The 25,601-nt window shown below is 42.7% G+C and overlaps 1 protein-coding gene across 3 annotated transcripts; it reads right to left on the reverse strand.

Moving 5' to 3' along the window:
• Positions 1 to 4,567: 4,567 nt before the first annotated feature.
• On the reverse strand, positions 4,568 to 24,963 carry cacnb3a (calcium channel, voltage-dependent, beta 3a). Of its 3 annotated transcripts, none has more exons than XM_061795337.1 (17): positions 24,696 to 24,963; positions 24,388 to 24,525; positions 22,521 to 22,613; positions 12,700 to 12,819; positions 11,387 to 11,509; positions 11,179 to 11,294; positions 10,781 to 10,860; positions 10,672 to 10,691; positions 10,467 to 10,544; positions 10,268 to 10,326; positions 10,067 to 10,167; positions 9,831 to 9,982; positions 9,667 to 9,762; positions 9,501 to 9,552; positions 9,341 to 9,411; positions 7,980 to 8,150; positions 4,568 to 6,803 (listed from the first exon to the last, which is right to left on the reverse strand). In XM_061795337.1, the coding sequence occupies exons 2-17, from the start codon at positions 24,451 to 24,453 to the stop codon at positions 6,402 to 6,404; spliced, it is 1,800 nt and encodes a 599-aa protein (XP_061651321.1). In that variant the 5' UTR covers positions 24,454 to 24,525; positions 24,696 to 24,963; the 3' UTR covers positions 4,568 to 6,401. The 3 variants fall into 3 exon arrangements, with proteins under 3 accessions (XP_061651321.1, XP_061651326.1, XP_061651333.1); XM_061795349.1 differs by lacking the exon at positions 24,696 to 24,963 and adding an exon at positions 7,785 to 7,816 and having other exon boundaries at positions 6,665 to 6,803; positions 24,388 to 24,679; XM_061795342.1 differs by lacking the exons at positions 9,341 to 9,411; positions 9,501 to 9,552; positions 24,696 to 24,963 and having other exon boundaries at positions 24,388 to 24,673.
• Between the last annotated feature and the right edge of the window lie 638 nt (positions 24,964 to 25,601).

Below are 25,601 nucleotides of genomic sequence, written 5' to 3' on the forward strand. Positions count from 1 at the left end.
AGAGCGTCACAGGTCCCCTGCTGGACCCCCTGCAGTTTTCCTACCGAGCGAACAGATCTGCGGATGATGCAGTCAACATGGGAGTGCACTTCATCCTAGAACACCTCGACAGTGCAGGGACCTACGCGACGATCCTGTTCGTGGACTTCAGCTCAGCGTTCAACACCATCATCCCTGAACTCCTTTCCTCCAAGCTTCTCCAACTCAGCGTCTCGCCTGCCATCTGCCAGTGGGTTTACAGCTTTCTGACAGGCAGGACACAGCAGGTGAGGCTGGGGGAGACCACCTCATCCACACGCAGCATCAGCACTGGGGCGCCCCAAGGTTGTGTCCTCTCTCCGCTGCTCTTCTTTCTCTACACGAACGACCGCACCTCAGCGCACCCGACTGTCAAATTCCTAAAGTTTGCAGATGACACCACTGTCATCGGCCTCATTAAGGACGCTGACGAGTCTGCATATCGACAGGAAGCGGAGCGGCTGGAGCTGTGGTGCGGCCGACACAACCTAGAGCTGAACACGCTCAAGACTGTAGAGATGATCGTGGACTTCAGGAGGCATCGCCACAGCTGCCCCTCACGCTGTCCAGCTGCTTTGTGTCAACCGTCGAGACCTTCAAGTTCCTGGGAATTACAGTCTCTCAGGACCTGAAGTGGGCGATCAACATCAACTCCGTCCTCAAAAAGCCCCAGCAGAGGATGTACTTCCTGCGGCTTCTGAGAAAGCACGGCCTGCCACCGGAGCTGCTGAGACAGTTCTACACAGCGGTCATCGAATCAGTCCTGTGTTCTTCCATCACAGTCTGGTTTGGTGCTGCTACAAAAAAGGACAAACTCCGACTGCAACGGACAATCAAAACTGCTGAAAGGATTGTCGGTACCCCCCTACCCACCTTTGAGGACTTGCACGCTGCCAGAACTAAGACAAGAGCATGCAAAATCCTCTCTGACTCTCCACATCCCGGTCACCAGCTCTTCCAGCTCCTTCCCTCAGGTAGGCGCTACCGATCAATGCAAACTAGAACTAGCAGACATTCCAAAAGTTTCTTCAATCAACTTCTTAAACAGCTAACCTACAATTCGATTGCAACGTGCTGCCAATTTTTTTGTCTTGCGTTTGTTGTCACATTTCTGTTGGGCCAATTATATATTACTCGTGCACTCAATGTAGTAGTCTCGCAACGCTGCACTATTTGCATATCTGTTGTTGACCAATACTGGCCACTCATGCCAGAGTAGCATCTGCCCCATTTGCACACTGATTGAGGAGTATCTGCAACATTTGCACAATCAACATTGTCCCAGATTATTGCACTACTAGTCACTTTAAACTGCATACACTCCTTGAAGTCTCGGCACCCTTTGCACAATGGTCATTGCACCGGACTATTGCGAGATTAGTCATTCAAACTGCTCTCAGTGCTAGAGGACTCTGCATTTTTGCACAATTGTCAAAAACAAACAAACAAACAAAAAAAAATATTGTACCGGCATTACCAGATAACTAGCAACCCTTTATTGCTCAGTGACTTTTTTTGTCAGTCTTTATGTCTCAAAAGTGTTCTTTGTTGTCGTACTCGAGCGGCTCCAACTACCGGAGACAAATTCCTTGTGTGTTTTTTCGACATACTTGGCAAATAAAGATGAGTCGGATTCTGATTTATCGACAGTTTGTCTAACCGTGGACTGATGAACATTAAGACTGAGATAAGTTTGTACCCTTTTTCAGCATTATACAATTATTAATCATATGTCTTTTGAGGGAGGCACGGTACACATTAGGTTAGGGGTGTCAAACTCATTTTTGTTGTACACCACATCGTTGGTACGGTTTACCTCAGAGGGCCCTTATAAACCATATGAATGTTTCATCGCCTGATCAGAAGCTTGACATTATCCTTGACCTCTGATTTGAAAACTAGTTGTCTTTTTTTTTTGCATGAAATATCTCAACATTACATATTACGATGTGAAATTTTGGTACAAATTTTAGAGAGAATCATGGAAATTGATGCAAATGATTTGGCCACATAAAATGATGTGGCAGGCCGGATGTGGCCTGTTTGACACGCCTGCTTTATTTATTTGGTTTTATTATATCCACTTCATAGTCTTTTCATCTGAGAGGTGTTGCTTGAGGATTCAAATACATTTTTTGTTTTAACAGTATATGATTTCATCTCTAGCACATCCACCTCACAGTTCTCAGGACCTGAGTTCAAATCCGGCCTCGTCTGTGTGGAGTTTGTATGTTCTCCCCGTGACTGTGTGGGTTTTCTCCGGCCACTCCAGTTTCCTCCCACATCCCAAAAACATGCATGGTAGGTTAAACGAAGACTCTAAATTGCCCCTAGGTGTGAATGGTTGTTTGTTTATATGTGCCCTGCTATTGGCTAGCGAACTGTTCAGGGTGTACCCCGCCTCTCGCCAAAAGTCAGCTGGGAGCGGTTCAGAAAATGAAACCTTATCAAATTGTTAATTGGTGTCTTTTGTGTTAATGCTGGTTACTTGTTCAACTCTATAGCATGTATTTTGAGTAACTACCATATCAATGAATGTAACTTCTGTATTGTGCTATCTGCTGTACTAATCTATTATTTGTACTGTACAGTCATTGATAGTTTCACCTAAATACTTTGCCTACAACACCAAAAATAGTCAATATCCAAAGTAATTTAGCGTATGATCGCTAGCTGAAATTGCGTTCATACAGTGATTTCGAGTTCGTAACGACGACGGTCACCGACGAGCTAACTAAGCTAGCTACCTTTTAACAACATGCAATGGCGGCATGCGCTTGAACCATCTCATTTTCCGGGTCACACTGAGTGCAAGCACATCGTCAGATTAACTTCAAACTTCACAGAAAACAAGAATAATATAATAGTAAATCACGTCAATATAGTTTTCTATTGTGTCCAAGTCCTATAAACGTGTGATTTTGTTTGGGACGCTGAAAACACTGTTTGCATTCAGATTTGCGCTCACACAACCACAAGTTCTTCGGCACTGCGTCTTCATTCAATCGACAACAAACAGAGCTTCAAAAATATGCATAAACAGTTACTAGTACTTAAAATGCCCGCGCAAATGCATAAGTAGCCATGCGAGGCCTTTGAAACTGGTACTTGATTGGCCGACTGTTGTATCACCACACCCCCAACACTGAGTACTGTATAGTTCATAAAAATAAGGTGGTGCTCATGGAATTACATTCGCATGTCTGGCTGATGCCATTGGGCGGGGCAACGTCATGCTGACTTCAAATTGATCCTACGGGTTGGAGGAAATTCCGGCCCGTGGGGCCAGGAGCTTGACATTTTTGATAGAGGACAATTCTAACCTGGTGTGTTAATTCTAGGGGCCAGAGCAGCTTTATGCCACACCTCCAAGCTTCTCTCATTGATTGGACTCCAGTTTGGCTCACACCTGACACTGATGAGCTCTTGGAGAATCCACAGTCTAAAGGTTCATGAGTGAATGGAGCAAAATAACCACACACTTCTTTATTTCTCACCCGTTTCCTCTCTTGGTATAATTATATTATAGGTGCAGCAGCCAGGGAAATCCGCTTCTATCTTGACAATCGCGCCACGTTGTTTGTGGTTCAATATAAAAATAATACAGTTAATATATATCTTGTTCTGGGCCTCAACACACGTGAGCTTGTGCCTTTCCCAGATGGCTAACTAAGGGCCGGGCACACTCTAGACTGATGGCTTGTAAATCACAGGGCTCAAACAACCATTCACACCTACAGGCAATTTATAATCTTCAGTTAACCTCACATGCATGTTTTGGGAATGTGCGAGATAGCCAGAATAGCCGTAGAAAACCTACGCAAGCACAGAAAGAATACACCAACTGCACAAAGGAAGTCCAGAGCCGAGATTCCAACCCCGAACCTCAAAACTGTGTGGCAGACGTGCTAACCATATATCCACCGTGCTGCCCTAGTTTTCATTTCATTGCTCATCCAAAATTCAAAGACACGGGTAACAATAATAATCATAATAATAAAAAAGCGGGCATTCCTTACTATAGTGAGCTATAATACAGTATACTGTATATTACATTGCATGTATCATTACATACAGTATGTTTTATCCCTGGCGTCGGGCCGAAACGTCAAAATATTGTCAAATGTTTTTGGTTCGTTTTTTTTAAACAAATCAATACTATCGTTTAGTCTCCATGTGTGTGTGTGTGTTATTTTTACAAATTGTTGACCGTTTTAAAGTGTTGAAAATGACCTTCTCTTTGATGATGGAATGTTAATGGCTCAAAAAACATGCAGTTTTTTTGGTTTTCTAAAGAAATTAGGCTTTTGGAAATGGGAGATTTCCTCTCGATGCCAGCGGTACTTAACTATAGTTATATATATAATGCACTACATCAGTATTGATTATATACCAATAGAACGAAACACTGTAAACGTATAGTATTTTAAAAATTCACTTATCCCGGAATTTTTTAAATGTTTGAGTTCCCCATAAAATGTTACGTTTTACATTAACATTGAATTCAATGTAATAAGATGAAACACAAACTGGACACAAACAATTAAAATACATAAAATGTGTTTATTTAGTTGAAGTCATAATTTTCTTAGCATTGTAAATCTATTTTTCAAAAAGAAAGCATTCTTTACAGCATCAGGCAGGAAATGTTTCACTTTGTACACCTTGTGAACGGGAGCGGGAAGAGGCGTGTTGTGTTACGCTAGCACGCTGTGGTAGTGTGGTGGATAGATACACTGTTAGATTTAGTGCAGTTATTGCATTACAAAGCAACCATCCTCAAAAAGGAGTAGTGCAATTTCTTTTTCTTTTTTTTTTTAATACTCACACTGAAGACGAAGTCCAGATGGTGTAAGGCGTTTCATTTTTCAATTTTAGGCTTAGTATTGCATACAGAATAAGACATAGGAAACTAAATGACAACCTTGTAAAAATTGTGCTTCATAAATTGGAAATAACCCTCAACCGCTTCATCAGTTGTTTAATCATTGGTCCACTCTGGCAAAATAGAATGAAAATAGCTAATTGAAGAGCTAAGACATGCAGGACATCAATCGGATCTGGAGACCATTTTCAGTGAAGGAATTTCAAAGTGCGTCAAGTAAGTGAGTGCCCATCTCAACTTGAACTTGTGGGTGTGAGTTTGAGTGCTTTTTGTAGTAAGTGGAGAAGGAAACCGCCACAAAGAAGACTATCACTGCAATACAACGGGCAAAACCAGAAACGATGCATTACTAAAATACTTAACGGTCAAAAGAATCAGAATTCATGCAGCACTTGCATAGTTTTTTTGTCTTTTTTCTCAATCATGCTGTTTTTTTCCTCTTCAAAATATACATACAACACTAGATACATATGCAACATAGAAGCAGTAAACAAGTAATTTCTTAAGTCAGCTGGTATGAACCCTGCGAGATGCTCGCAGGCTGACTGCGTAAGAACGCAATGACGTTATGTCATGTCACGGGCAGGTGCTACAGCTGCGAGTCCTTCGCCACACGCTTGTCACATGGAGCTGAGGGACACCTGAGGGTCGGCCGTGGGAAAACTGCAGTACACAACGGGGCGCAATGATTAAGGAGAGGCTAGTGTGGAACCTGGGGATGCTACAATCAAAGAATGTGCTACAATCCGATGACGGTGGTGCAGAGACACCGCGAGGCATGCAAACGAACATTCTCGGAGGCCACCGCGTGCTTAATGTGCGGACAACGGGTCGACGTAAACAAGCAATTTGGGCACCAACATTCCCTTTTGTTTTTTTACACGCGTTTACATTCTCTGTGCCCGTCAGCTTTTTCAAGGTGTTCGCAAGTGATTGTGCAATAGCAGAGAGAAAGAGAGAGAGATGCACTGGTGGTGACAGTGTCATGTACTGCAGCTTCACTCTTGCAATGTGCCATTCGTTATCTTCGTAAGTTTACGACAAAACGTGGGTGGCAGCGTGTGTCTGAAACAAGCGACCAAATCAAGAAGCAATGTAACTAAACTCCGTGCCCATTCAGTATTTACATGATCTGAAAATGCATGAGTAGCTTCCATCTGTGAATTCAACAGTAAACATTCCTACATTAGTTTAGCCATAGAGATCATTCGGCCCCTGTTCTGGCATCAATGTGCAAATAGTCTCAAAATAATGATACTCTAGTCACACATGCAACAGTAAAGATAACTAAACATGTTTTGCTTTAAGGCCAGTATACTGTATATGGAGACATCCTACAATAGAGAAACACTGGCAAAGCAGCACAAGTTTGCCTGAAGAGACATTCCATTGCAGAGTAGCCCTGTTGACAATCTGACAATCGGCCCGGAGATGTCAAAATGTCCCCTCGGTGGAGATAAAGTGATGCTCTAAAAATAGACCTGGACTTGTGGATTCCTCAGTAGGTGTCTCGAGGCCAAGGGCGACTGCGCTGGCGGTTGATTCTGTGGTTGTGACCCTGCTGGGCTTCGCTTTGAAGCAGCCTGTCCTGCGACTCGTGACTGTTGGCGTTGTGGCCGACGGCGTGGCCCCGGTGCGCGGGGTACATACCCCTGTATGTGCGGCCGGGGCACGGAGAGGCGTACCCATCCTCCTCCTCTTCCTCGTCGTCTTCTCCCACCCTCTGGCACGGGCTCCCCCTCTGGCCGTGAGACAGGGAGTCGCTAGCCTCGTCTGATGGCATGAGACTGTCCTGCTCCAAGGGGGAGAGGGCCTCCTCGCCTGCCTCGTCTTCCTCCTCCCCTTCCTGCGCCTCGGCCTCCAAACCCACTGCCTCACTAGCCTGCGGCTGGTTCTTGTTCTGGAAGAACCAAAGTTGAGTGGCACAACAAGTGGTTTTACTCTTCCTGCTAATGAAAGCTGTTCTGTCACATCAAAGATTTGATGGATGCAAACAAATAAGGGTGACTGTGACAAAAGAATCCAAACAACATGTGAAGAAGGACTTACGAGATGCCACCTCTGATGCCTCAAAAGAAGGCATATGGAGACAAATAAGAACAGTTATATATGCAGCTTCTATTTGTTACGGTGCACTGGGGGAGGGGGGGGGGGGGGTTGTATCTCATTTAAGTAAATGCTTGGGTGCGAATGACGTAGTCATTTACCCAAATTAAATGATTATTTTGTGATTGCCATTGAATATATGAAAAAAGACAGAGACACCATTTTGGCCACCATTTAGCCCCAAGTATTTAGCTATCTAAAGCCATCTATCCATCGAGCTAGCTACTGTATGTATGTTAAAAAAAAAAAAAAGTTGAAGTCTTGAATGATATGTTTCGTTAGAGTACAGTAAGTCCTTTTTAGCAAGGTGTTTGCAAAGTTTTGTCCGTGTGTACAGACATCACAACAGATTAAATGCCAGTGGAAAGGTGGAGATGGAGGGAATGGGGAGGCTATATGGCATAAGTGTCAGTGTACTGTACACATACTATATTGTGGTCTTATTCCTATTATTGTGTAACACGAAGTACACACATTACCGATAGTGTCATGTGACATTGCGAGGGCTGCTGGCACATTAACGAGGCATGCGTGGAAACGGACAAGAAGAACAGACAAGGAGCAGCAATGAGGAGATTCTGCCAAATGACACGCATGTTCAGTCATTTTAGGCTCCATGTGTCATTCAGCGCAGTGGATTCAAACTGCTGATTCACCCGAGACCGTCAACTCAAGGAGAGGAGGAAGGATGTGGCACACCAATAAAACACTGTGTCATCCCCATGTTTGCCTCAGGTGTTAAAGGTGTGTGTGTTGCATATACCCCACTACTCACCCCAGCTGGTAAAGCCATCATTCAATTATTTCCTGTATTTCAGAAAATGTTAAGCATGGATGAGCGAGAGGACACACAAGCGGAGACAATTAAATCAAAAACACAGGAGTGAGAATTGGGAGACGTTGAAAACAGGGACAACATAACACAAAAGTCTTGACACGGGACAGCTGAGACCAGTGAAGCGCAGCTCACCTGGAGACTGGAGTTGGCGGATGGCGGGGTCATCAGACTCTGCTCTAAAAGAGGATTAAGAGGGGTGGTGCCTGGGAGATGAGTGGCCCGCCAGTATATCTCCAGGTATTCAGACAAATGCTCACAAGCATCCTCCAGCTGGTTTTCATCCAAAATGACATCAAACAAATCCTACGGGCAAAAGTACAAATTTGAAATGGGAGCAATGATTGAAACAGAAGTGACGGCCACTTGGGCAAGTGGTCCTAAAAAAACAAAACAAAACAAAACAAAACAAAAAACCCCAAAACTCCCAAAAACACATCATTAGCATTCCAAACTCTGGATTAAGTTGCATTAATGTCATTTTAAGATGTTTTTTGAAATGTCAGAGTACTTTCTGAATTGTTGATTGACAGTTGACATCTTGATTTCTATTCAGGCTTGGGTTAATAAGCCGAGTGGTTCGCACTTCTGCCTCACAGTCAAGAAGTCCTGAGTTTGAATCTTGGCTTGGGCCCTCCTGTGTGGGGTTAGCATGTTCTCCCCATACCTGGATGGGATTTCTCTGGTTGCTCCCACATTCCCAAAAAATGCACGTTAGGTTAATTGAAGACTCATGGTCCAAAGGTGCAAATGTGGGTGTGAATGGTTTTTTGTCTATATGTGCCCTGCGATTGGCTGGCGACCGGTCCAGAGTGTAGCCTGTCTCTTCCCCAAAGTCAGATGTGATAGGCTCCGATAATGTGATAGGCTCGGCGGGAAAGAATGGATGGATGATATGGGTTGATTTTTTTGCAATTTTAGATTAATTGTAGATGGCAAAAGATACAGTGTTCTCCATACAAAGTACACACCTTACAATACAACCGAAGAAGACCCGTAGCTGAGTGTTTGTAAACTAGACTCTAGTACGCATAAGCGGTACAGAAAATGGGTGGTTGCAGCCTGGCAGTGCACTTAATGTTGCCACAATTGCTGTGATTAATACAAAAAGATTTCAGACAATCAACAGAATTCTTAACAACCAATAGACAATCGAATTGATTACTATGCCAATCCCCAGCCATCATTGTGCCCATCTATGCTCAATTATCTGATAACTGCATTTAGCTAGTTGGGTTGTTGCTCACATTTGGCCAGTTTTTCTGTTATCCACCTCGTTATCAATGAATTCATTTGAGCCCTTTTGTGTATACCAATCAACTCCTGACTTGCCCTTGTCTTCTTCAAACAGTGGCTCATTGTTGTAACTAGTACAGTATATTTCATGCTCCTGTTTCTGTTGATTCCTTTTTAGAGCATTCATTTACTTGTCATCTCAGTGCGTAATTCCCGCTGTTCTCATGAGTCAATAAAATATTTTGTTAATTCCTACTTGCCTTGTTCTGCATCGGGCATTTGACATTGCCACCACTCATTTTGACAGCTAATGGAATACATGCAGGTATTTCTGGAAGGAATGAAATTTAGATAATTCTGTGATTCTAGACATTTATTTACATTTAAGATTTGTATGAACAACTATAAGGTCTGATTTACCAGCAGTTTGGTGTTGAAAAATCTTCGATGGATGCAATTTGAAATAGTCCCACTACATAGTAATCATAAAAAATGTTATTGTGAATATATTTAATGTACAGTAGGTATATCATATTAATTGTAAATATTTACCACCCTGGTAATTTGCAGCATATAGTCCACTTACAGGGGGGCACTGAGTGAGTTTGTCTGCAGCCATCATCTGCACATTCAGGTGCTTGCTCTGAGACTTCCCCCTGGACTTGATCAGCCTCTGGAGCACCTGAGAGAAGCCCAAAGAGTAGAGGTTGTCCACACTGAGGTAGAAAAGGGCGTTATTGTGGACGGTACCTTTGGTGAGGAGACTTTAACGTAGACAACGATGGGTGCAAGGGAGGTTTTGGCGAGCTGTGCCGGATGGTTGATGGTGTCCGCATCCAGAACCACCAGCTGCAGCGTTTTGGCCAGTTCAAATATCCTCTCGATTTCGCTTTGAACCTCCGCTGCATTAACCACATCATTTTCCATGTTCAGTCCTTCAACTACTGATCATCAAAAAGTACCCATCTTTTTAATGTGACTTTTACCCAAACTGGAGCGAGTGTTGGACCTCTCCATTATGGGTCTTTTATTGAGGACAGATCTCTTGGCTAAAGACAGGTCGGCAGTGACACGTGTGATTGAGATTCTGGAGTTTCAGTGAAAGTGGCAAAAACATACAATTAATACAATATTTGGGGCCGACTGAACAAACCAGCGACAAATGTTATTCTTTGACGTCTACTGACCTTCCTTCAAATCTGTGTTTCAGGAAGTCAAAAAGGGCTTTCTGCATCATATCTGTAACCTGGGGGGAAGAGAGAAGACACTAGCATTTAATGTAATTATTTTAATCGGATAAACATTAAACGGAGCAGTGACAGACTAGTTTTAGTGCAAAGTGTTTGTGTTATTCTATTAGCCAGAGGTCAAATGCGGCTTGCTGACCTCATAACCCTTGAGTGATGGTCCCACGAGGACCACCGGCCTCATGGAGGGCACCACATCATATGGAGGGACATGTTCCTGCCACACACAGGGAAAGGCAAGAGATGAAACGGATGACGATCACCATGGGAGGGTGGTGAAAAAGGAATTGGGGGAAAAGACAACCACAGCAAATATCAAAAAGGAGATTAATGAGTTAACTTACCTGTTTTTGCTTCTGTTTAGCTTTTGAAAATAAAAAAGTGATTAAGTTGATTCAGGTAAAACACAGGCAGACATCAGTCTGACAAAAAGGCTGCATGTGTAATACTCACATTCACCTGCAGATGGTGGTGTGGTCCTCCAGCTCCCAGTCACCATGTCTCCTAAACTGGAGGAGTTGCCCCCTGTTTTTCTGTAATGCCAAACCACAATAGTATTACATGAACTCCATAGACTTAAAAATTGACCAAAATGTGTTTGCACATTGATACTGCTAATGCATGTGCATAATGTATATGTACTCAGTAACTGGGTTTATTATACAGGGAGTTCAGCTTCCATTCTGTTTTGTTTGCTGCTCAATGGGATTTATGGATTTATCATAAATTCTTGTTTATTTTAACATCTGTATTATTTCATCACTGCACTATTTCTGTTTCTTCCTAATACCAATTCCTGTCCAGTGGCAGTAAACCAGATTTTGAAAAAACTCTCTAAAAAGGCACAGTACCTCTGTTTCTGCTCTAGTTTGAGTCTCATTGCCTCCAGTCTCAGCGGGCTAGGGATGAAGGCAATGTCAGCTCCCTCTTTGACTAGCCGGCCGATCCACCAGTCATTACTGTACTTCTGTTAAATTGAAAAAAAACAGTTCAGCGTCAAGCAAATGTTTGCTGTTTAAACAGAGGAGAACCTAGTTGGAATGAGTATCAATCACTCACTTCTTTGATGTGCAGGAAGTCTTTGGCATCAAAGTTGACTGCAGCTCCTTGTACAGGGCAGTCCTCATCCAGAGCGCCACAGTAACTCACATTTGTCTTTACTGCAAACGCTACAGGTTTGGACTGGCAAAAAAAATAAAAAAGCCGCCTGATGTGAAAAATGTGATTGACTCTAGAATAGGCACTTACGACAAAATGAAATCATATTTATGGCTCCAACTAACGATTATGTAATGTGATTGTTTAATCTGTTTAATGTGATTGTTTCATCTGTCAATTGTTTGTTCAATTAATCGGATAAAAAAATATATAAATGTCCATCCCTTTATTCAAAAACAGGAAATTATTTCAATTTGACAGTGCCGAAAATGCACAAACATAAATTGAATCTGATTTAGTTTCTTGTTTGGTCTGTAACGTCTGTCAGAAAATGGGCAAAAATGGGGATGATTTTTTTCCAAAGTAAAAGAAGATGTTGGCAAATGTCTTATTTTGACGAAACACTAGAATAATCAGCCTGCTTTATTAATATAATCAACGCAATTATTGATATTGATTGTCGAGAGGCTGAAATTCCAAGGATTTGGACAAATGTAACTTAAACAAGGTCTCTAAACGATTTATCGATCATACAAATAATTATCGATTAATTTGATAACTGATTAGTTGTCGATTAATAGGTTAATTGTTGCACCTCTACTCATTTTGCTTTCAGGAGACTGGCCTTCTGTCTGTCTTCTGTCAAAAAAAATCTCCATCTGATATTGTGAACCAACGTCGTCCAAGGGTGTCACCAAAAAATGTTTCCTGCACAGGTAACATTTTTGCAGAGTGACAGTAATACTTAAAAACAATAAAATGGGTGGCTGCAATTGGCTGGTGGCCAGTTCAGGGTGTACCCCACCTCTCGCCCAGAGTCAGCTGGGATAGGCTCCAGCACGTCTGGGGCCCCCTCGTGAGGATAAGTGGTACGGAAAATGGATGGATGGATTGAAAATGGGTGGCAAAACTTATCTTTGATGAGTACCGCTTTGTGCTACAATCTCCTTTTTTTGTTACATCATTGTCATTATGTATCATATGAGAGCCAGAGAAAGTTTTTGTTCAGGTTGTGGATTCTTGTTTTTATATACTGTCAGACCTTTTTTCCCATGCAGGATTACATGCATTGCTAATATTATACATCTACCAGAAGAAAAATGCATAACTACTACACATGTGCCACACCAAATGAGCAAAAATAACCAAAACAATTCATTAATAATGATGACGAGAACAATTATTTCCTGGTATGAAATTAATGAATGTTCTACCTTAGCTCTGTCGAGCTGAAGTTGTGCCTGGCGCTCGGCTTCACGCCGATACGCCTCGCGGTCCTCCTCTGCTGACAGGTCGGAATCCGATGGTCTACTGGTATAGGAATCAGCCGACCCCTAGTGGGACAGTGTGAGGCAATGGAAGAATATTTATGCAGTCATTTCCTTATTTGCATCACAGCTTTCTAGTGTGTGCTGCTTTTTGTGCTGCTGTGTTCGTTTGCAGGTGTCTGTTCACCCCAACACGCTCATGAGGGAGCCTGTGTGTATGTGCTGCTCTCCCACACCCGCCATCCTCTGGAAGACCAAATATAGCACAAAGGAGGAAACCACTTCCTCTTCTCTCCTGCTTGGCCCCATTCCATCCCATCATCCCCCACAGTGGTGCAGCACATATACATCCTTTTTTGCCTTGTTTATTCTCCAAAGACATCGCCTCATTAGCAAAATGATATGCCTGTGATCATTTTTCACTCGTAACGATTTAAGGACACATACTAGTTTGGCTTTGTGCTGAAACCAACAGATCAAACAAAGACAAACTTTACTATTTAGTGCTGCAAATAGGTTCAATATTCCCGATAAAATGAATGACTCAAAATGAATCTCTGTGCATTTGTGTAATGAGGAGAACTGCAAATTAGGCCTGCCCTGCCCATCTGAAAGAATTCATCTTGTATCACCAAGCGTTTCCTGTGTTACGCGGAAGAGAACCAGGTAGCATGCACCTCTGCTGTTTGTGTGTGCTTGTCTATGTTAGATAAGATCTGATTTCTTGCTCTCATAAACTCTGCAAAGCAACACTGCACCAGCGCCAGGCAGCACTGGCAGAATAAAAGGAAAATGAGTTGGATTGATGGAGTCAACAATTCAGACAAGATATACATTACTGAGAAGACAAGAATATTTACGACCCCGGAGAGTGGGCATGGCTGACTGATTGCTGGAAAGACAAGAGAAGTATCAACAATTTATAACTGAGCTTAAGGGTGGCTATCTCGTGGGGAAGGGCAGATTAGAACAGAGTACAATGCTATAATGAACCGGTGTGAGAGTGGACTGTCAATCATCGTCGCGCATCCATAGGAGGGGGTCAACGTGGGTAAAGACCATGAGAGACACACACCTAGATTATCAGAAACTTAACTGATAAGGAGGGCAGCGCTAGAGCCAGTTAAAGACATTGACTCCTGTATCTTCTGTGGTAAGGCACTGGGTTAAACAAGCATAAGCAAGGCGTTTTGTCAGAGGACTGTTAAAAGATACGATCGAGATCTGCCTAGGCTGGCTGTGTCTGTCTTTCATTATTTGTCTGGTGAGATTACTGACCTGTAACACAAACTATCTGTCCTCAAAACCCATTCAGTCTTTTGAAAATGAAGTTTGAAACCACACAGTAGATAAACTTTCATGCTGGCAAAGCTGCGCTGCATTGCAGACTGCAACGTCGTCATGTTTGTCAATCAGGTCTCGAGGGCAAAATTTAAGACTTTTCCTCTCTTTTCTTCTCAAACGGTAAAACCAATGACCTCGTTTATGCAAAAATTGTCTGAAAGGAAGATTTTATCAGTACCAACTAATAAAGCCACCAAAGGCCCTCCTAGAGTCAAGAGCATAGACGTGTCTAGCCCATTTTTGTCTACCCCTAAAGTGAATAAAAGCACCCACAAAATTCGAGAGATCTGTAGAATTGTTTTTTTACTGTCCCTTTTTTAACACGCTAGAAAAAAACAAACAACAACAACAACAAAACCATACAGTAATTGGTTGAAATGTAATATTCTAACAACAAAAATACAGTATATCCCCCTTGCCTCAAAATGGTTTGATCCACCCCAGACGTCCCACCTCTCCTTGACTGTGTTGCGAGTGCCGATCTCAAGTTACGCAGAGAAATACCTTCCCGCGAGTGGTGACATTCATATGCCTATCTTGCTTAAAATAGGATGTATGGCAAATTTCTTACAGTATTTCCCACTTGCCAAAACACAAAACCCTATTGTCTGAAGCAAATGCTCAATGTCCTGTAGTTGGGAGAACATTCCCTTTTCACCTAGTTAGACACAACTTGAGAACATATTTCCACCCACTAAAACACGCTTTTTTCATTATGTACATGATTACAGTATGACTCTATACATCGTTCTACACAAAAAGGTGTTTCAATGCATAGATTTTCCATCATACTTGTAAGGCCTAGTACTTTTTTGTTTTGATACAATTGCTAAACAGGATTTTTGTTTTGTTTTGCAAAATACAATGCTATTGTGAACAATCAAGATTATTCCTCCCACTTTATGATCTAATGATTGTGTTTTCCTTTTTTCTATGGAGTGCGTAATGACTGTGCAGTGGGGTTTTCCATTTTGATTGACTCAGGATCAGTTTTGAGTCAAAAGCTTCGTTTTGCAGGAAGAGTCAGGGGTTTTGTGGATGTAGCTTGAATTTTTGGATTTGTGTTTAAGGTATTGAGGAAATGGGTGAAGGTTTCAAGATATGTGTTTTAGCAATTGAGGAAAACTAACTTCTTCCACTCAATACCAACACATTGTAATCCTTACCAGGCCTAATTTTTGCTGCATTCAACTGAAGGCTACTGTTCATATTGTTATATAGGAATTAGCGAAACATTTTTCTTGCTAGGAAACGTTACAGATGGTCAGACACCACTGTCCTTTTTTAATTGGAATGTGTGTGTGCACACATGTGGATGTGTGCAGGCGTGCATGTGTGCACAAACAAGTATAATCATGGATATTTCTGGGAAGGGGAAGAGCCAAGTTCATATACTGTATGTATAGGGGTGCTGGAGAGCGCCCCCTGTTGGGGACTCCTTCGTTCTGCTGGGGGACTTCAATGCTCATGTGGGCAGTGACAGTGAGACCTGGAAGGGGAGGAATGGCCCCCCCGATCTGAACTCGAGTGGTTGTTTTGTTACTGGACTTCTGTGTTCGTCATGGAAGGTCCATAATGAACACCATGTTCAAACATAAGGGTGTCTATACGTACACTTGATACCACGACACCCTAGGCCGCATGTCTTCAACACTCAGGTGAAGAGAGGGGCAGAGCTGTCAAACGATCACCACCTGGTGGTGTGTTGTCTCCGATGGTGGGGTAAGATGCCAGTCTGACCTGGCAGACCCAAATGTATTGATAAGGTCTGAAAAGAGCTTCCACTCCCTCCTCTGGCATAACTTTTCCCACGTCCTGGGAGAGGCGGGGGACATTGAGTCAGAGTGGACCATGTTCCACACCTCCATTGTTGAGGCAGTCTGTGCCTGTCGTAGTGGCAATCCCTGCTGATGGACACCAGTGATGAGTGATGCCTTCAAGATGAGTAAGGAATCCTATCAAGCCTTTCTGCACAATGGGACTCCAGAGGCAGCTGATGGGTATCGACTGGATCGATTCTAAATCCATATGGTTTAATATGATGTTAGTCTACCCTTGGCAGCTATAACAGCTTCAACTCTTGTGGGAAGGCTTTCAACAAGGTTTAGAAGTGAGTTTATGGAAATTTTTGCCCATTCTTCCAAGACCATATTTGCGAGGTCACACACTGATGTTGGACGAGAAGGCCTGGCTCACTGCCCACTCGAAATCAACCCAAAGGTGTTCAATCTATTGAGGGCAGGACTCTGAGCAGGCCAGTCAAGTTCATCCATACCAAATTCTCTCCTCCATGTCTTTATGGATCCTGCTTTGTGCACTGGTGCACAGGCATGTTGTAACAGGAAGGGGTAATCTCCAAACTGTTTGACTGTCCAGAATCTCTTGGTATGCTGAAGAATTCAGAGTTCCTTTCACTGGAGCTCAGGGGCAATTATTTTGGACATTTCCAACTTTGTTGGAACAGTTTGGAGGTCCTATTCCAACATGATTGTGCATCAGTGCACAAATCAAGGTTCATAAAGACATGGATGAGACACTTTGATGTGGATGAACTTGACTGACCTACACAATCCTGACCTCAACCCTATAGAACACTTTTGGATGAATTAGAGCGGCGACCGAGAGCCAGGCCTTCTCGCCAAACGTCAGGGTGTAACCTTACAAATGTGCTTCTGGAAAAATGGTCATAAATTCCCATATACACACTCCTAAACCTTGTGGAAAACCTTCCCAGAAGAGTTTAAGATGTTATAACTGCAGAGAGTGGACCAATGTCATATCTATGGCTTAAGAATGGGATGTTACTTAAATTCATATCTAAGTCAAGGCAGGTAATAGAATACTTTTGGTAATATAGTGTAGTTAGAACTGTCCCAGTACCAAGTAATTCGATTTGACCCACCAAAAAAAAGAGCCTTTCAAGAAAAGTACAGTAGTTCAAAACCTTTAAACTATTAGAATACTCTTCTTAAAAAAAATGTTTAAAAAAAATGCTGCTTGCTGTTTCGCTGTCAGGTATTTAGCAAGAGTCTCAGATATGATGCATTAGTTATTGATGGAGTCACTAAATGGTAAAATAATTTGGTGTTATGATGTTAATTTTATAATAACAATCCATTCCTCTTTTGTTGAGGCTTTTTTAAATAACCTTTATGAGAGGGGAGGGGATCCCACCCAACAACTACGATATATAAAGTATGAGTTAATACTGCCACTTTATAGTATAGTACGCTCCTTTGTCCACACCGGTTATGCAGTGTTTTGGGTCGTTTTTTTTCTTTTTCTAAAAAGTTGCCATTTTGCAGCAAAATATGGAGATCCCATACCTTCATTAATATTGTGTGTGTGTGTGAGAGGGGGGGGGGGGGGAGAGAGAGAGAGAGAGAGAGAGAGAGAGAGAGAGAGAGAGAGAGAGAGAGAGTGTACGTGAGGCCAGTATACCAGTTTTATAATGCTTAATATTGTGTGTGCATGCCCGTGTGTTGTTTGAGCAGTAAAATGCATCCCCAAACCCACCCCCCCCTTAGGCGTTTCTAGCCCATTTTGGGGCCCAGTACAGTATAGTCCCAGTACCCCTAAACCTCAGAACCTAGAATTGCCCCTAGTCAAGAGACACACACTTTCGGGATTCCTGTTTCCATTTACGTCTGCATTTTTTTTTTATCTGACAAATGAAATATAATATAATATAAATAAACTTTTCCGTGTGGCACGGTGGGCGACTGGTTAGCAGATCTGCCTCACAGTTCTGGGAACCGGGGTTCAAATCCCGGCCCCGGTTGTGTGGAGTTTGCATGTTCTCCCCGTGTCTGGGTGGGTTTTCTCCAGGCACTCCGGTTTCCTCCCACATTCCAAAACCATGCGTGGTAGGTTGATTGGGGACTTTACATTGCCTGAAGACAGCTGGGATAGGCTCCAGCAGTCCGCGACCCTAGTGAGGATAAGCGGCAAAGAAAAATGGATGGCTGGATGGATGGATATGAAATATGTATTTTGCCATGATAAAACGTGTGATCTTATAAACTGCTGAACCATCATAAGTCAATGTTTCAACAATGCTAAAAACTGACACCATACACACACACACGCACGCGCGCACACACAAAATTTCTACAGACCCTTCCATCCATCCATCCATTTTCTGAGCCGCTTCTCCTCACTAGGGTCGCGGGCGTGCTGGAGCTTATCCCAGCTGTCATCGGGCATGAGGCGGGGTACACCCTGAACTGGTTGCCAGCCAATCGCAGGGCACATAGGAACAAACAACCATTCGCACTCACAGTCATGCCTACGGGCAATTTAGAGTCTCCAATTCATGCATGTTTTTTGGGATGTGGGAGGAAACCGGAGTGCCCGGAGAAAACCCACGCAGGCACGGGGAGAACATGCAAACTCCACACAGGCGGGGACGGGGATTGAACCCCGCACCTCAGAACTGTGAGGCTGACGCTCTAACCAGTCGGCCACCGTGCCGCCCTTTATACAGACCCTTTCCAAAAAATTTAAATTTCATGGAAAATTTTATTTATTTCCATAATTCCATTCAAAAAGTTAAATTTTCATAGATTATAGATTCAGGGCCCACAATTTAAACACTTTAAAGTATTTATTTGTTTATTTTTACATAATTTGGGCTTCCACCTCATAAAACCCACAAAATCAGGAATTAAAAAAATTAGAATACTGTGAAGAAATAAGCCCAAATTTTGCAGGCCATTAATGTTTTGAACTGAGTGTCAATTGGTTCAATTGTCTCAGTTGGGTTCAATATGGGGAAGACTGCAGACTTGACAACTGGCCAGAAGACCATCATTGATACCCTCCGTACAAAGGTTCATAGCTAAGGAGGTTGGCTGTTCACAGAGTGCTGTGTCCAAGCATATCAATAAAATGTGGCAGGAGAAGATGCACCAGCAAAAGAGTTGACCGTGGGCTTCAGCGTATTATCAGAGTGGAATGAGGTGGGAGTCACAGCTTCAAAAACCACCACATTCAGACGCATCCGGGAGATGGGCTACAACTTTCGGGTGCCACTTCTGAGCCTGAGCCAACATAGGAAGCGTCTCAACTGGGCCAAGGAGAAGAAGGACTCGACTGTTGGCCAGTGGTCCATGGTCCTCTATTCCGATGAAAGTGTGCCCTTCATTGGGGAATCAAGGTCCAAGGGTTTGGCGGAAGACGGGTGAAGAACAGAACCCAAGCTGCTTGAGGTCCAGTGTGAAATATCCACAGTCAGTCATGATTTGGGGTGCAATGTCCAGTAGAGGTGTTGTTCTCCCCGTGCCTGCGTGGGTTTTCTCCGGGAACTCCAGTTTCCACCCACATCCCAAAAACATGGATGGTAGGTTGAGTGAAGACTCCAAATAACCCTTAGGTGTGAATGTGTGCACGAATGGTTGTTTGTTTCTCTGTGCCCTGCGATTGGCTGGCGACTAGTTCAGGGTGTGATCCACCTCTCGCCTGAAGACAGCTGGGATAAGCTCCAGCACACCCGCGACCCATGTGAGGATAAAGCGGTACAGAAAATGGATGGATGGATGGATAAACTTTTCCATGACATTCAAATTTTTTGGAAAAGGTCTGTATATGGATGGATATGATGACACAATTTAGCACAGAATTTCAAACAACACGCCGAGTTGCTCAATAGCCAACTTGGGGTGGGAGAAATAATAGATTCTGTGATGCATCACAATACAAATGTAAACAATTCTGAATCAATTAATTAATTTCAAAAATCCATCATTGAATAACAAAGATGGCAGAACGGACAAAGTGGAACTCAGAAGTGCTGCAGTGCAACACCCGCCGGACAGTTAGTTGATGTAGTGAACATTAAAGTGCTGTAGTGTAAATAAGATACAAAAACGTAAAATGCAGAGCATATGTGTTCTAAAACGCGAAGCAGCTAAACTGGAATATATGACAACATTTATCTTGAGTTTTGTCTGTTTGTGTTCCCCATGACTGAAAAGTGGCAACCAGTCCAGAGTGTACCCTGCCTCTCACTGAAAGTCAGCTCATTGTATAAATCATGGCTGGATGATCTGTGTCTGACTGTGGCTCTGAGAAAGGTGATCACCTCCCACGTCAGTGATGCCATCTCACATAGCTTTCTGCAATGTGAACAGATACGCGTGACGCAGACACGCCTGTTATTTATGTGGGTGAGGTGTAAACAGATTTGTATAATGATAAGACTGTAACAGTGCCTAATCCAAGTACAGGTATTCATCACTATAAGCTGAGTTGCTAACACTGTAATGATTTTTATGAGCCAATAATTGCTTTACTCTGACCATCTCAACAGTAGTCAGGAGATGGAATAGCATTTCTGTAAACAACTAGTTACAGTTTCTTTTTCCAGAAGCGGAACTTGAACCATAACCATCCGTTCCTGCCGTCACAGTTAATGTATGTCTCACTCCAGGAACAAATCTATACCAGAATTTAAAAAATGGCAGAACGTTTTTTACGGTCAAATAGGTTCCAAGACTGCATGCTCATGTGAAAAACAGATGGTTTCATTGGCTGAAAAAGATAATGTACAAAAACAGAATATATTATTCACAGCTCCCCCCCATCTCCCAACAACAAAAAATGCAAACATCAGAGATTTGAGAGAATCCAGTCACCAAATATCTATGAAAAAAAAGCATTCTATTAACTGCACAGCCGTAATTCAATGTCAAAAAATGATATGTGTATCGCTTTACGGTACACAATGCCATAAATCACAGTGTGGTTACATCAATATCAAAGTCAAGATATGTCAATTGATCAATCTGAGGAGGAGGAGGGTGGTCTAGTGGAGAAACAGGGGAATGGAGTAGGTAGAAAGTGAAGCAGGTGAGAGAAGAATGAAGGTAATAAAAAGCGTCATTAAAAGGGGCTGTGTTAAGGGGATGTTGATGGTAATGCTACAACGAGGAGGGTGGCAAGGAGGCAATGTTGACTGTGGAAGGAGTGATTTTTACTTTGTTATTTAATATGGTGGAGCCGCTGGTAACTGGTTCCTGCCTCTCCGCACACTATAGTACATACTCCATGCAGACTGACTGAATCGAGCCTGTTCCCCACCTACGAGATCGGCGGCAGACAGTAGTGACCCCACCCAATCCCAATAATCGGCAACCTATTTGCAACTCATGTTCCTAAAACTTGCCGGCAAGAGACGAGACATTCAGGGCCTAGCAACATTCAGTCCTACTTATGGCAGCACGCTGCTGCAGAAATGAGTCATATGCCATAGCTCCTCCATGTACACCCCACCCCACCACAGACAAGAAACTATCTGCTCTGTTGGGGGAAATCGCTTCCCTCTGCATTAAACACATTTTGTCAGATCACCTATGGGTGTCACCGCCTGCAGCATGTGTGGAGACGAGGTAATGACCGAGAGGTGCTCGTATGAGCATTGAACCCACGCATTGTTGCCCGAGGCCTTCAAAGGGAAGGAAGATAATGAATATTTCACACCACTGCAATATTTTCAGGGGCTCTGCAGGTTGTCATTAACCCCCCCGATCAGGATAACTAATGTTCCCCCCTGAAGAAGGTGTCTGCTCAGCCTTTTTCTTGCAGCTGCCCCACTTGTGTAAATGCTTCTTGCCACACAACACGAGGCATAAATGCACACATTTATGTTAGAGCAACGAAGAAAATATCAACATCAAGCGTAAATGTAGTGCAATCCAATTCTGGACTGTCAAGTTGAATATTGCCTTAGGCATATGATGAACCTGTGTCTTCTCAAAAATTGTGAATCTAGTGCTTTTGTCAGACTTGTGTGTGGCCTTTTGTTAACTTTAGCTCAGTAATACCTCCTTGCTCCTGTCGGGATTATGACTCTATAAACTATAAACAGCCCTCCTTTTAAACCGGGACACATCAAATGAAGTAAACTTCTGACACAACAAAACATGCAAATAAAAACTGCATTGACAGGACATCATCAAATCAGAAGAGACGCTACGCAATAGCATGAACACTTCACCAAACCTTAATTTGTCTCTCTTACATGTGCTTGACCCAAAAACTTTAATTACAAATTGAGCCTCTGCTGGGAATTTTCATGTAACAGTATTGTACCATATTTAAGCACCTCGTTGCCCTCTTCTGATCAAAGGAAAAACTACAGTACAACTAAGGAGACATCACTGATTAACAATGTATGCAGTCTCAACGTAATTCATTGTTTATGACAAAAACAACACCACAAATTGATTTTTGCTCCTATTGTTTTAATCTTTTCAAACAATTATAGACACGGAAAAGCACCTGAATCAAATCTTTAGAGGTCACAAAATGGCCTGCATATAACTGAATGAGTTGCATATTAATCTCATTCTCTCCTCACACAAGACAACAAAGTAGTCTAAAATACAAATAGAAATGAGTCAGAGGTCATGAAAAAGGTTTACCTGTCGTTTAATGAAACTAGATGTTGTGTCTGAGGACGTGCTGCCATCCGAGCGTTTGAAGCGGCTCTTGCGTTTAGGCAACTTTCTGGGCAGCTGTGTGCAAACACAAAGCAAAAGGAACACAAAAACACAGAGATCAGGATCCCAATACTGTACCAATACCAGACATACAGTATACTGTACTTTTAGTCTGCTACTTCTTTGCAACTTTGTTAAGTTTTGTCTAATCTTCTTTGTACATTTTGATTCGCATACCACTTATTTATTAAATAGCCTCTGTCGTTGCTATAGTGATCCTGGATCAGTTACATCAGTGGTTTATATTATTGGTGGACCAGTCAGGACACCCCACATCTTGTGTTAGCACTAGCATCAATGCTAACGTCACTGTCAGAGTTGTGAGTGGTTATGTTATTTATATATTGGACATTCATCCAACATTAGCTATTTGCTTGTCAGACATGAATGAGTAAAACCAATATAAAGGAGGGTAGCACAGTTGACTACTGGTTAGCACACCTGCCTCACAGTGCTGAGGTTCAGGGTTGGAATCTTGACTCCTGCCTTCCTGTGTGGCGTTTGCATGTCCTCCCCATGCTTGTGTGGGTTTTCTGTGGGTACTCTGGTGGCTACATTCCCAAAACATGCATGTTAGGTTAATTGGAGACTCTATATTGTATTGTGCATGGGTGTAAATGTGAGTGTGACTATTTGTCTATATGTGCCCTGTGATTGAATGGTGACCAGTTCAGGTTATAGCCCACCTCTTGCCCAATCTTAGCTGGAATAGGCTTCAGCGGCAGATGGCTCCCCATGCACGAGGAGGGTGGCCATGGGAGTGTCCACCCTAAAGTCTATGGGGGCAGCCGCCACCCCAGGCACCGCCCTTGTCTGGACAATTTAAAGGACTGCAACCTTTCAAATGAGTTTTGATGCAAAATCATTTTAATCTGTGGTTTTCAAGTATCTATTTACCAAGCTGAGAACGAATCTCTGTCCAATTTCCAATATTTAACTAAGTACATTTCAGTCAGCTTGTCAACAAACAATTCCCATTTCCATACTTATCAACTTCACCAACTGTACTAAGCAAAAGCACATACTACTGGTTTAGTGCCAGGTTGACATTGCACTTTTACATCACATAAGATGTATATTTTGTTTAAAAAAACACATTGCACTGGTTTTTACATTTTGAGATTGAGCCTTTTTTTTGGTCACAAGCCCTGTTAATTAAGCATTTTCATCTCTTACTTAGACAATTTTAAGCAATCAAAATCTCAGTTTGTATGTTAAATCATGTTGACGTTGGCATTAAACATGCAGCCAGTGTCAGTACATGTTTTAAGCCCAAATATCATCTTGAACCATGTAATAGCCTCTTTAGAGTGGCTGAGTGCAAAAGATCTGCTGTTTTACTGTAGCTTTCTTCTAATCACAAATTATGACTGCAGGAGGGTGCAGGTTGTATATATTTGGCTGATTGGTCAAAAAAATGAATAAAGAACTCACTAGCTTAAATGCTACAGGCCCGGTAGATTGAGTCTACAGGTGAAGCAAATTATCACTGTAGCGTTAGCTTTTTTTTTTTTTTAACATTGTCGCAAAAAAGACGCTGGAATAAACCACAAGCAGCAACTACACTAATATTGTAATTTTGTGTTCATTATGAGAAGATCCCCTCATATAGGCTACTGATGTGTTGGCATCAACCGCAGTTTCTTTATATATAAAAAAATAAAATTAAAATAAAAAAAAAAAGCAAGAAAGTAGCCTATATACCAAAATGCGACGCCTTCACGTTCAACCACACTTAGCCACAGGATAACAAGTCAACCATTCGTCGCTTTCAAGCCCCCAAACCTACCTGGAAATAGTGCGACTGGGGCCCGCTTTCCACAGCCGAGAGCGGGTCTACGGGCGGAGTGGACATTGTGACCGCGGGCACCGCGGAGCGTGAGCAGGGGAGCGGGGAGGAGGCGAGGCGCACGCTGACATGGGTTTACTGGAGGTGGAATAAGGTGGCAGGCGACAGCAAACACATCGAAATCAGCGATTAAGAGCCGCGTAGAAGCGGCAACACAATGACGAGGCGAGCAATATCAGAGCCGTGTAAAACAAAAACAAACAACCCCCCCCCCCAAAAAAAAAAAAAAAAAACAAAAGAACGCGTACCAGTGTTAGCAGAAGAGGAGAAACGGAGATGTAACGACGCGCCTGTGAGACTGAAGCTCGGGCTCCCAGCGCAGGTTCGTACTAAGTGCCTCCATGCCGGGGGTGTCCAAACTGGTTCAATATGGACGAAATATACGTCCACACCGCAATTAAGACAGAGCCTTGGTGATCATTTCCCTTTTAAATTTAAAATGGTGTTGTATGAATTTATCTACTCAGCTATTTCATATTGTGTAGGTGAGAATTTGTGGGCGAGACTGCGGTTCACATATGGCTCGATAGCATCTTTTCATGTCAGATCCCAATATGGCGACCGTGCCTATATCTGCCAGCAACAATAGGTTACTTTTTAAAGCAACAGTAGAGTAGGACTTTGACCAGAACGTATTCATATTTAAAAACAACATGGTACCATATTTTTTAACAGGATATCTCGGCTCAGGCCTTCCTGTGTGGAGTTGGGTGGGTTTCACTATTTTACTTCTAATGTCTCCTCTCAAATGTATTGGAACGGGTAGTCAACAAGTAGCATACATGACTTATTATAAAACGCCAGCAGCCAGCTTGGTATTTGGTACAGAGGCCTTGAGTGGAGATTTACCCGATTTAGGCCCGCTGTTCAATGAGCAAAAGTGGACCATCACGAAAAATGGCAATTTTTCACCACACACCAAGCAACTGAGCACCACACATCTGCAGCAAAGGAAAATCTGTGACCCTGTATCGTGTTTTGAGACTACACAGGCAATATACTGTATTGTATTATTTTTTCACTGAACCACAAAAACATTGCACGATTGTCATGGAAAAAGCGGATCACCCCAAAGAAGAGGAAACGGGTGAGAATAAGGCAAGAGTATGGATATTCTGAGAGGCTGTTAGGAATGATCGATCGCCCCATCTAGT

The sequence above is a fragment of the Phyllopteryx taeniolatus genome, chromosome 1, assembly GCF_024500385.1.
Source record: "Phyllopteryx taeniolatus isolate TA_2022b chromosome 1, UOR_Ptae_1.2, whole genome shotgun sequence".
NCBI lineage: Eukaryota > Metazoa > Chordata > Actinopteri > Syngnathiformes > Syngnathidae > Phyllopteryx > Phyllopteryx taeniolatus.

Excerpts from the sequence above, each read along its gene's own strand:
- cacnb3a (XM_061795337.1), bottom strand. The coding sequence starts at position 24,453 with ATGTCCACTCCGCCCGTAGACCCGCTCTCGGCTGTGGAAAGCGGGCCC. Across the intron at positions 10,692-10,780 it reads ACCACCATCTGCAGGTGAAT|CTAAACAGAAGCAAAAACAG; the intron begins GTGAGTATTACA and ends TATTTTCAAAAG. Across the intron at positions 9,553-9,666 it reads AACTCACTCAGTGCCCCCCT|TGGGACTATTTCAAATTGCA; the intron begins GTAAGTGGACTA and ends ATTACTATGTAG.